Below are 12629 nucleotides of genomic sequence, written 5' to 3'. Positions count from 1 at the left end.
AGTTTTAGAGTTGTAGGGCTGGAGCCAAGCGCTAAGCCTATTGGAGAGGGGAACCTCCATCCTCCCGCCTCACTGACCCAGACAAACACTGCACCCAGGCAGAAGAGAGGCAGGCTAGGTTTGGATGTCTTATAGACAATGCTGAACTGAGCGTAGGGATGGGGGCTATAGGGGCAGATGAATGCGTTCACTCCAATCTGGAAGGGCATTACGGGAAGCTCCTGAATCAACTCCACGATGGAGAGGTGTTTACACATCAAAAAGCTCTTCGTAATAGGCATTGGGGTCTTCCTGAGACCGAGTAACCACCTTGAACTGGCGCCGGAGAAAACCGCCATAGCGCTTCTGGTTGTCCCACTTGAGCTTGGGACGGATGCGTCGTAAGAATCCCCCATAGCGCTTGTACAGGTCCTCATGGCCCACCTTATCCCCATCTCCAGCCACCTCTGAGCTCCTTTTGGGGTATTTGCGCAAAAAGCCCCCGTAACGTTTGACCTGCTCCTTGGGGTCCTCCTCATCGGAATCCAGTGTTCCAGCCTCCATGGCACCATCATTCGGCTGGGCCCCCCCAGTCAGCTCAGACTCTGCTTCCTCCCCCAACCTGCCAGAGAGACCCCTGAGCTTCTCCGCCAGGCTGCTGCTTAGACCATTCTCCTCCGCTGGGGTTCTGAGAAGGAGCCTGTTTTTCTCCAGTTCCTTCCAGGAGGGCCCCGCATGCTTCGCCAGCTCACTGTAGGGCTCTTCCAAAGCTGCCTTGCTCTCCGAGTCTCCCTTGCCATTAAGCCCGAGGGTGAAGGGAGTGAGGGAAGACAGAAGGCCCTGGCACCTCTCCCACTCCTCAGCGGGCTGCAGGGCGGCCTGGCATTCCAGGGAGCAAATCTGAAAAAGACCCCAAAAGACCACAGTGGTAATACCACCACCATCAAACCGTCAAACTACAAGCCCCTGCCCCAGAGAGTCCCCTGTCCAGGTCTGAGAAAATTAAAAAACCACAACTAAGCCCCGGGCTGCCCACTTTAATGCTCCCAGTGGTACACAGAGGTAGGTGACTTTGCGCTCATGTGGAGGAAGAAGAAACAGACGTGGAGAGGTGCAACAGCTTTCCCAAGGGCACCTGGCTACAGGTGACATTGCCAAAACTGGAGATAAGATCTTCCCATAGCACTCTGCCGTGCTCACCCATAATCTTCCACTTCTGACTCCAGAGGGAATAGTTGGTTCTCCCAACCTTTCCTAGGTGTGAAGGATGCTGCAATCACCTTATAGAGGGGATCAGAAGCAATGCAGAATGGTGGAAAGAACACATATGAGGGGATGTTTAAGGGTTCATCAAACCTGGAGGGATGATAGTATCTACTTCATAGCAGTAGGGAGGAGTTAAACGTGATGATGGTGATGATGATAACAATGACCACAAGGACAATACTAGACAGTACTGGCACTTGGACCCAGGTTCTAATGCCACGAATCACCATGTTTAACCACTGGGCTCTTTTGAGATCATATATGGGCAGCACCTGGTGCACTGTATGCATCCTAGTAAAGAGTGGCTAGAATTGTATATTCAATACTTTGCATCCTCAGTTCATGGAATCACCCCCATTTTGCAGATGAGGAAACTAAGGCTCAGAGAGGGGGTTCCAGGGTCATGGAACTAGAATTGGCAGAACTAAAGCTCACATTCTGTCCACCACACCCATGTACCTCTACTCTAGCTTGTCTGTTGTCATGGGAGAGGCACAGGGAGAAGTTTGACTCACAGTAAAGCCAGCAAGGCCAGCCAAGAGATGCTAAAGCCCCAGGAGAGGAGTCAGGCTCGGATCCTGACAACCAGATCCTGGCATCTAGGGGTGGTGAAAAGAGCTCCTTCCCTGCGAGTGACTAGATCTGGAGGTGCCTATCGGCCTGGTGGTGAGAAGCTCTGAAAAGTTCATCTAGGGCTGCTGACTCCCAAAGTCAGCACCACCTCATAAATGACACTCCTTGTTACCAGGCAACAGGCTCCCTGGAAACCTGAGTCCCAAACCTGAGTGAACCCATGGTGGTAAGATCTGGGGTGGGGACAGGAGGCTGGAAAACAAAGTCGCTGGCACCGAGGCTGACCATGGCAGGACATGCCTTGCACAGATGGGATGAGTCTATAGGACAGGCTCACAGCTGCCCAGGCCTGCTACCTTCCCTCTCTGGACTCCACACACAGATGGTCCCTTCCATCTGTGGAAACTCACAGGAGTCCCTGAAACTCACCAGGGAGTTGATGGGTTTGGGCCCATCCTGGGTCTTCACAACACACAAGGAGCACCGGGACAGGCAGTCTGCTGTGGCGGAGGGGAGCGCAAGGAGGCAGGCAGCCAGCAGCAGCCCCTGCCACGCCATTCTGTCTTGGCTCTTCCTGCCGGAGAGGGAGAAAGAGGAAATGAAATCTGTGATTGCCTACTCTGTGGGGTGTGTCCTGAGCCTGCAAAGCCAGCTCCTGCTGGCAGCGCTGCACTGCAAGGCAGTCGTTCTTGTTACAGTGGGACAGTCAAGACAACAGAGGTCCAGGGAGGAGCAGTGGGTACCCAAGGCCAACGGCCAAAGAAGGGGACTAACACGTGCTGAGTCCCTGCAACGTGCTAGGAGCTTTCCTATGTGTTCACATTCAATCTGCACAACAACTCTTAATGTGGGCTGTGCTATTAAACAGATGGGAAAGTTGAGGCTCAGGGAGGGGAAGTGATCGCTACCGCAGCTAGGAAGTAGACAAAGATCTGTCAGGCATCAACCCACTCTGCCCATGCACCTGCCAGTAGACACGAGGCTATCTGCTTTTCTGTGTTCTCTGAGGTTTCCGTCCCCTTCCCTTTTCCCCTGCTCCCCAAGCTGTCCCCAGCTCAGTCCTTTCTGCTGTGGACCTTTCCCACCCCAGCACTTCTCCTTACTCCAGCCATAGCTCCACCTTCACCTGTCTCCATGCTGGCCCCCTGCCTCCAGGTCCTTCTCTGGTCCCTCCTGCCCACCTTGAAATGCCTTTCTCAGCATATCAATGCTGGGATCAGACCCATTGGGCTGGGTCAGGTCTGGCCCTTCTCCTAAATGTCAGGGACACCCTCAATTCCATCCCTACACCCAAGTCTTCAGCTCTGGGTTCCGACCACATCCAGCTACCTATAATTCCCCTAATGAATGGATCAGCGCCTGTCCCACCTCTGGCCCTTTGCATGCTAGTCCCTCTTCCTGGAAAACCCTGCTCTCCTCTTCTGTTACCTCTTGTTTAGGTCCTAGAGTAGATATTACCTCCTCCAGGCAGCTTTCCCTGATCTCCTAGGCTGGAAATGATGTTCCCCCTTGGTATTATCCCAGAAACTAGTGCCTCCTCCATTAAAATAGTCCACTACTTGGTAGTTACCTATGTAAGTCTTCAGACTTTGGTTTCATGAAGGCAGGAGCTGTGTCTTGTTTTCATCTCTGAAATACTTTCTCTGTGTTCCTCAAACATGCCAGGCTTTCCCCTACCTCAGGACCTTTGCACTTCCTGTTTCTCCATCTGTGGTACTGTGGCCTCAGATTTCCACATGGCTCACTCCTTCTTGTAACTGAATGAATTCAGTGTCCCATCACCAGGGAGGTATTTGCTGACCCCTGCGTTTAGCACAGCTTACTGGGTCTCTCTCGCATCCCCGTGCTTTCTTTGCATCAGAACACTCACCATCTCAGACTGTCCTACCGTTTGATGCTTGTCGTTGTTGTTGTTTATTATCGTCTCCCCACTAGAATATTAGCTCCCTGTGAGCACAGACCCTAACTGGCATAGTCCCACTGTAACCAGCACCCACAAACCAGACCAGCATATAGTAGGCCCTCAATAAATCCTAGGCAGATGAATTAATGCTTCACAAAGAGTCTATTAAAAGCTGTCCCTTTCATACCTAGCTCCTTATAATCCAAATATCAAGATGCTGTCAAATGGGGGCACAGTGAAGAACTCCCAACTGGGAATGGGCAGTTTCCCCGAGACACCACCCGGGCATGGCTGCCACTCTCTCCCCACCCTGGTCCCTGTAGTCTGCAGCCTCCATCGCTGCTCTCAGGTACGGCTGTCCTCCCTCCCCTCTCCTAGTTCCCCTTCCTGCACACTGCCCTGTTTCCTCAGGTGATGAGGGGGGTTAGAAGACTCCGCCCATGGCCCCAGGGCCCCATGCCATAGCTCAGAGCTAGTCTCAGAGCACACAGTAGGTTCCCCTCCAAAGCATGCCTGACAGGAGCCCAGGCACCATTGATGGAGCCCCTACTGTGCTTCAGGCCTTGACTGAGCCCCCGTGTCTGTCATCTCATTCATTCCTCCCCGTTGAGGAGGACACTTTCGGTTCAGTGAATTCCCCATGCACCCCCGTGAGTGGTGAAGCTGGTGTGCAGGCACAATCTTTTGGACTCCCCACACATGTGCCCATACATGACTACAATTTCTAGAACCACTTTGATTCTCTAGCAGCTGAACCCTCCGTGAGGCCCAGAAGGCCCCATGCACAGAGCTGTTACTTGTATATTATTCTCAACCCATCTGCCATCTGTGAGAGGTGGGCATCATTATCCCCACTTGGTAGATGAGAAAGCTGGTGCTCAGAGAGGACTGGTGAATCTCCTGAGGTCACACAGCAGTTAAAGGCTCTTCTGCCTCTCTTGAGGCTGGGCTAGGTCTGCTCCCCTAAGCAGAGAAGCTCAGAGAAGAAACCTCGGGGAGCTGGACCTGTGTCCATCCACGCCTCTCTCCTTCCTCAAGTTTCTCTCACGCTCTGTCAACTGCTGAGCGGATTTGGGTTCCAGGCCAGTGAGCTGTGCCATTTATGTGCAGATACAAAGCCGGCAGCTCATGTTTTCTCTCCTATCAGTGATGGCTGGGCTGGGCTGGCCTGGTACAAGGTTAGCAAGGTCTTGCTCATCCACTGGGGAGGGGCAGCATCACCACCCTCTAACTCCTGGCCTAAAGCTTCCCGCCCAGCTTGGCTGCTACAGTAGGAAGCTCGATTTGAGATCTCATTGTCCCAGGCAAATACAGTGTCAGCATCCTTTCTTTTCATCCATTTCCTTTATATTTAATAATGATAGTTCTAGCTGATCTGATGGTTGGTGAGCACTCAGGCTGTCCTGAGTGATTCTCATGAAGGAACTCATTTATACTCACGGCAACTGTGTGGAGTGGGTACTGTTGTCATGCCCACTTCACAGATGAGGAAACTGAGATAAGACACCTGCAAAGACTCTAGAGCTAGTAAGCAGCAAAGCTGGGATTTGCCCCCAGGCAGTCTGGCTCCAGAGCCCCAAAGCCCACCTTTCTAACCATCCGGTACAGCCCCAGTCCCTTCAATGCACCTCCTCCCCAGCCTCCAGCTCCTCCCTCCTGGCTCCAGAGCCGCCTCCAATTTTGCCCCTGAGACACCCTCCACACAAGCAGCCAGAGGACAGTTCTGAATGACAGTGTGACTGCACCCTGCCCTGTGTCCGAGTTCTCCATCCCCCCGAGCCAGGCCCTCCAGGGCTTTCCTACCGAGGAGAGCTGCCATCGACCTGGCTCACTGTGTGCACGGCCCTGTGTTGAGACCTGTTCATATCTCAATGCAAGGGGTCCTCGTAGCAACGCCCAAAGGCTGGGACTGATATTCTCCCCACTCTGCAGTGAGGAAATGGAGGCACAGAGAGGTTACATCATCTGAACAAGGAATCCCAGCAAGGGCACAGCACCCAGACTGGATGTGAGCTCCGTCTGACCTGGACCTGACCAAACCTCCTGCAGTTCTACAACGAATGCCCCCTGTGCCCCATTGGCCCAAACTTTGGCACATGGAGCGCCTTTCTCATGCCGCCCATCCTCTCTGCTCTCCCTCTGGCCTGGCTAACCCTCATTGTTCTTCAAAACTCAGTCTCGGTGGCCTCCTTCAGGAATCCTGTCTGGATTAGGCTCCTCTTTTGAGCGCGCACAGCTCTCTGTCTATCACATAATTGCCGCTTTCTGAGGCTCCTGCCAGCTCGGACTTGGTAAGTGCAGAGTCCCTGAGGTGAAAGAGTATGTGTGTTTAAAGATGACCAGTAGGCCAGAGGGATGAGGGAGCACAAGAGAGGAGACGTGGGCAGAGGCCGGATGGTGTCAGCCCTTGCAGGCCAAGGTGGAGCTTGCATTTCATTCTAGAGTGATGGGAAAACTAAGGAAGTTTGAGTGATTGATGAATGAATGACTGAACGAATGGTGTCCCTAGCACCGAATGCAAGGTTAGAACAGAAACAAGAGCTCCACAAGCATGTGTTGAGTGAATAACCAGGCAACCCTGGACCTCTCAGGAAGCCCCTTAGAATTTTTCTGGCTCATACTTTTGTGCCCCCAGAGAAATCTCACAGGTCTGCAGGGCATCTAAAACCAACACCTGCTAAAGAAATTGGCAAATGTTAAAGAAACCATGGAGTGGGTGAGGGGAGGAAAGAGAAGAGGCAGATAGGAAAGGGGAGACAGGAGGGAGGGGAAAACCAGACCTAGAGAGTGAAATAAGGGGGTGGTGGGGGGAGAGGGACAGGGAGGAAGTGAAAACCAGTCAAAGACAGAGCAGCCAGCGAGAGGCAGAGGGAGAGAGGGAGGAAGAGAGACTAAAGTGGAGACACAGAGGCAGAGGAGAGAAAGTGAGTGCGGGAGGGCCATGAAGGGGGGAGACACAGAAAGAGCGAAGGCATTGGGGCGGGGGGTGGGGGTGGGCAGAGAGAAGGAAACAGACAGGAGCATGGGGGCTCCATTCCAACCTTACTTGGGCTACAGGAGATGGGAAAAGAAAGAGGCGAAATGGAGTGATAATACAGGGCCTGCAACCGAGGGGAAGCAAAAGGAGTTGAACGAATTAACTGTGTGGACGGCCTACTGCAGGCTGGGGCTGAGAGCTCTGTATCCATGGTCACATCAATCCAATAACAGAGCCTCCTCCTTGCCAGGCTGTCCGTTACCGCTTTACACGTATTATTCTAACCCTCACAACAACAGACACCCAGAGGTGAATGTTTTCATACCCATCGTACAGGGACAAGACTGAGGCTGGGAGAGGAGAAGTTGCTTGCTCAAGTCCACTTGGCTTGTTAAGTGGGAGAGTTAGGCCTCCAAATGGATCTACCCGGTCTCTAACAGAGACACATCAGCCCTGCGGTTTTCCTAAGCCATCCTGTTTCCTTCCTTGCGTAGGATAAACAAATTATTGAGCAACGTCAGATGAGCCCCGGGGTGGGGGTTGGGGGGAGAGTTTTCGCCTTTGCTGTGGGGATTAGCTTGGAAGTTGTACACGAGAGATAGCCCTGCTGGCTCATGGTCCCTGACTTGGCAGGAGCCAGGAGAAAAGGAACTTTGCTGTTGATCTCTGTGTAGGACGCGGAAGGGAGCTTGCTGGGTGAGCTCCAGGGGCAGTGAGTCAGTGCGCAAACCCCGGGGAGGGGCCAGGGTAGGGGGCTTGTGTGGCCTACGGTGAAGGAGCCTCCTAAACCCCCCCCCACCCCCAGAGAAAAACCTCTCCACTTGCAGGTTTAGGAAGCGTTTCCTCAGCCACTACCTAGAGGCACATCGTGACAGCCCAGTGAGAGAGGCTGGTGCGGGAGGAGGGGAGGGTGCTTCTCCCCTCAGGGGAAAGAGCATTTTGGACTCCCCAGCCTCCATGATCCAATCCTTAGATCCAGTCTTTATAGGTACACATCCCATTGTTTCTGTTTCTCTGCAGAACCCTGAGTCATACAACACCCGTCCCATGTGTTTACATAGTGTCTCGGCTGCTTTCACGCGACAAGAGCACAGCTGAGTGTTGAAACGGGGACCACAGGGCCCGGAACACTCCAAATATTTACTATCTGGTCCTTTACAGAAAAAGTTTGCTGACCCCTTTTGTTACGTTTATAACCATTTTATCATTCTAATTACTCTAACAGTGTGGAAGCCGATTTTCTTGGGGAAATCAGAGCGGGATCACCCCCCTCTCCTAGCCTCAGTCTTCTCACCTGTCAGTGGGTTTGTATCACCTCCCGGCCGCGGTTCCTTAAGACACCCCTGGACGGCACCATTTAAAGGCCAACACACTGTAGACCCTTTCTTCACCAGGGGCCCAGAGTTCCTTGAAAGGGAAAGGCCTGCTGGCCCTCTTACCTCCTCCTGATATTTCTACATTGTAGTCGGAGGGCTCCGAGGAGCGGCCAGCATCTTTATTTAAAAACCCAGCATGGAATAATAATGGCTTGATTTAACATCGCAATTACCTCTCTGAGCACTTTATCGCATATGATTATCCCTATTTGATAGAAGAGGAAATGGGAAAAGGTAGAAATGAAGTCACTGGTTTAAGGTCACATCATGAGTCAGGAGGGAAATGGAGACAGAACTGGGACCTCCCACACCCTGGCCGTGACCCCAGCAAGCGCTGTGCTGCTGATCTGTGCCAGGCCCAGGGCCTCCCGTGGACCCTCCAGGGCAGCTTCCAGGTGGAAGAGCGGGGACCACGTGACAAAGCGCCCCAGGCCCTGAGCACCTGTGTGGCAGAGATGGGATTCTGAGTCCGCCACAGCCCCAGTTTAGGGCACAGTGACGGGCCTGTATCTCAATGACTACTTCCTCCTCCCCTCAGGAGGATCCGGTAGGCTGAGCACTAAGCCATTTACTCGATGGGGAAACAGAGACTTGGAAAAGCAAGATGACTGGGCCAAGAGGCCGGGCCACAGGGAGCAGGCTTAGGGTCTGCCTGAGACTAGTCCACAAACCAGCCTGAGCTCTAGGCACTGGGCTCCCCCCACTCCAGTTCACGGTCCTGAAGACAAGGCTGTTCTGGGACTTAAACCCCCCTGGAAAATACATAAAGTTCACCTTTGTGGGTTTCCAGTGGGCTGGCCAACAGAGTCCCCCCAAACTGGAAAAAAGTGTTTTTGTTAGGCCTTTAGAGTCATTAACAAAGAATGGATGATCAATCTGGGGGGACGGGGGGGACCACCCTGCAATTCACGGTCACGGTGTTCATTAAGTGTATTTTTGAAAGAATGTTATTTGAGAGCAAGATTCCTATGGAACTCCCACCCTTTGTTATGGGATGCGATTAAGAGATGGGGAGAAAAGCAGTGGACAGAGAGATGGAGGTGAAAAGACAGAGAGAGAGAGAGAGAGAGAGGATGAATGGGAAAGAGAATGGCAGAGAGTTGCATATGGAGAGAAAGAGATAAAGACGCCTAGAAAAGCAGAGAGTGAGATGACAGCCCATGTGGGAAAAGAAAATACACATGAGAAGCAGAGATGGGGAGGGGGCGAATGGGAATGAGAGGGAGAAGGTATAAGGAAGGGGAAGGGGGAGGAGAGGGGAAAAGAAGAGGGATGGAGAGAAGGCAGAGAGGAAGTGGATCTTGATCAGGAGGTTGACCTACTATGTGACTCACAAACACCAATTCCCTCCTCCCACGACCCTCTGATCTGCCCTGTGTTTCTAGTGGCCGGTGGACCAGTGGCCCAACCACATAATAACTGCTTTGTAACCTCTTGTCAGGTTAAATCAAACTGTCCAGTAATAGGCCAAGGGGCCAAATGCCTATGGGCACATTGCCCCCTGGTGAACACGCCTGCGGCCTGCAGTGACCACTCTAGCCAAGAGAATGTCTGGAAGGATTCAGGGAGAGGACTCCAGAGCCAGGAGATGTACCTCGTGGCCTTGGGCCTTTACCCTGCTGCCAGGAGCTTCCATCTGAGCTCCGGCTGGAGTGATTAATGACGTCTAACTTCATAGGACCCAGGGACACCTCTCCATCTCCAGGGCCTGATCCTGGGCTTACCTGGGTGTCTCCAGCAACGTTTACTGCCTGCCACAATGATGGCCAGCTCTGTCTCGCTGAAATCGTTTTAGCCCTTTTTCGGACCCAGTGAGATTAACCAACATTTATGGGCTGGGATGAGGGACAACGGTGAGAGATAATCAGCTAGCTGACTGCACTTTCTCAGACATGCGTTGGAATCAAGCCACCAACTATTGATCCCACTCAGAAGATGGAAGACATCTAATAAATACAATAATTGTGCAAGAATGACCCAAGAGGTGGGCCATGGGCGGGGAAGTTAGGAAGGATCGATCAAGAAGAGACTTCGAGATCCTGCGGTGGCAGCTGAAGACATAAAATCTTCTGTTGGTGTGGAGAGAAGGGGGTGGGGTTGGGAGAGGAGGGCCAGCCCCCCAAACAGAAATGTTAGACCTTAGATCATATTTCCTGGACGTAGCACACAGCATGATGGAGTGGGATGATCAAGGATGCTATCATAGGTTGGGGGAAGGGGAGGGCTCCAGTTCTGCCGCTTTGGACAGTGAAAACTAGAGCGGTCACACTAGCATTTCCTGAGTACCTACTAAATGCCAGGCCTATTACTGTATCCCATGGGAACCTCCAGTAACCTCAGGAGGTGAATGTTATTGTCCTTACTGCTCAGGGAGCGCTACTGTCCCCAGTCACACAGCAAATGAGTGGTAGGACCGGGGACCTGAACCCAGCACTGTCTCGGGTGTTATGAGACACACAGAGGTTATATGAAAATTCCCCGCTCCTCAAGAGCCTAAACCCTCCCCGCGTGTCTAGGGGATGGCAAATTTCTCGAACAGTTCCAGAGCTGGTCCCTTTGCCCACTCTGCTAGAACGTGCTGGGTACTGCTAAGAAGACTCTGAAGTATCCCTCTTCCAGCTGTAGCGGAAACATGGGATTCGCCTGCCACCCTCTAGCTCATCTGGGGCAAAGCCGTGGGCTTGAGATCCCTTCAGCAACCTCCCCCAGCAGCACAGCTCGCCCTGCTTGGGCTGCTGCAGCAGCTCCCCCACGCAGATCTCAAAGCCTGGAGATAAATGACCTGCAAAAATAGAACAAAAGGCAAGGTGGAGTGGGACGGGGTGGGGGGGGAGGGAGGGGAGAAGGTGAGGGGAAAAGAGATAGAAGGTGCAGCGATGGGAGGGGGAGCAGGGGAAAAAAATAAAGAGAAGCAGATTGACATTCTGAAACGTTTTTGCAACGGATCGTAACTGGAAAGCCTGTCAAATTAGAAAGACAAGCCTTGGTATATTTTCCCAACCCTTGGAAGAAAGACGTTAACGAAGACTTTCGGTCTGTGGGAGGGGAACTGAAATCAGATCCAATAACCTGAAGAGGTCGTTTCCTTGGGAAGCTTGGAGGCTTAATAAGGAATGTTTGTAAAGTTTGGAGAGATTCTAGGTAAAAGATACCCAGGAAAAAGTACGAGGTCACAGAATTTACTATTCAATCTTGGAGTCACAGCAGGCTTTTTTTTCCTGAAGCTCACCAGCCTTTCTTGCAAATCAAACTTTGAGATTCTATAATACTTTCTTTGAATGCGGATACCTTTACCGGTGAGAAAATGCCTTTCCCATCTGAGTTTCCTCCCTGCTTAACCTTGACTCCTCTGGCTGTAATTTACATGAAAGCAACAAGTCCTCTCAAAGTAAAATTGACAAGAAAAATCCTGCTAAGCCTGGGTCTCCTGGCATGTTGCCACTTTCTCTCCCCATTCCCCTCCCAGCAAAACAACCCCAAACTTCATTTCTGTGTAAAATTACATCATAGGAAGCCACTCAAGGCAGCACCCTGTCAGCGATTAAACACGATCCAAAAATAATGAAAAGGCTGAACCTGGCTGTACCTTGATGTACAGGATACATGGTAAATGCCAGAGCCCTGACGTCTCATTAATGTCCCCAAGCTCTTGTTCTTAAGTCCAGCGAGAATCACTGACCTTTAAAATTACTCTGATTAGCTAAACCTCTCCCTTCTTCCACCCAGGGCATCCCGTTCTCGCATGGGCACCACCATGGGGAGGCAGCCTCTCAGGGAACGAAGACCCCCACCTCCGGCCGAAACCGGGGAGTGGTCCTCTTGGGAGGGAGCGACCCGTCTGTTTAAGACAGGGCTGTACAGAGAGGGGAATTCCAAAGAGCAGTCCATCTCAAACTGATACGGCTTTTGTAAACTAGCCTCATAACTCTTATTACCTCTGCCAGATAATCAGACCCAAACCGGAAATTCCGCAGCCCAAGCTCCCACCCTCTCCAGGTTCAGAGAATCAGGAAAAATAAATAAAACCAAGAGAGAGGGTTCCAACACCCTCTGGTTATTACCTGTGCTCCCCTTTGTCCCTGGGCAGCTTCTGGCCGAGCAGGTGGGAGGGTGGTGGCTGCAGGTGGCCGGAAGACCCAAGGATGGTCCTGACTCTGGTCCAGAAGGAGGTGCCAAAGGGGTGGCTGTGAGCACAGCCAAAGCCCCTTAGAATGGCAGTTCTGGTGCCTCAGCCCCGCTTTTATGGACTAGAACCTCCCCCTGTCGCTCAGTCCTTGCTCAGCACAGGCTGCTCAGAGCCAATGGGAAAGTAGCTCAGAGCAGTCAGAGACGCAGACCCCTGGGCCCTTCAACTCGAACTCCCTGGGCCCAGCACAATAGGCTTCTCTTCGTGACCGAGCGTGTGGAGGAGGCAGGCAGCCGCGCTGGGAGGGGGTGGTTTCTGGGTGTAGTGCTGTTTGTCACTTGAAATCCGGCCACTTCAGTCTTTGATGCATTTCCAGGAGAGTGTCACAGAAAAAGAGAGAGAGACGTGGGGAAGGACAGAGTGAGGAAG

General features: G+C 52.3%; 1 protein-coding gene across 1 annotated transcript; it reads right to left on the bottom strand.

Moving 5' to 3' along the window:
- Positions 1-249: 249 nt before the first annotated feature.
- PDYN (prodynorphin) lies at positions 250-12264 on the bottom strand (the record flags this gene model as incomplete). Its single annotated transcript, XM_082671562.1, has 3 exons — positions 12136-12264; positions 2248-2392; positions 250-879 (listed from the first exon to the last, which is right to left on the bottom strand). Exons 2-3 carry the CDS (start codon positions 2374-2376, stop codon positions 250-252), a joined length of 759 nt encoding a protein of 252 aa, XP_082527688.1. The 5' UTR covers positions 2377-2392; positions 12136-12264.
- Between the last annotated feature and the right edge of the window lie 365 nt (positions 12265-12629).

This window comes from Grampus griseus, assembly GCF_964374135.1.
Source record: "Grampus griseus genome assembly, chromosome: 14".
Taxonomy (NCBI): Eukaryota; Metazoa; Chordata; class Mammalia; order Artiodactyla; family Delphinidae; genus Grampus; species Grampus griseus.
Note: the sequence above shows the minus strand (reverse complement) of the source record. Positions and strands in the feature narration are given on the sequence as shown.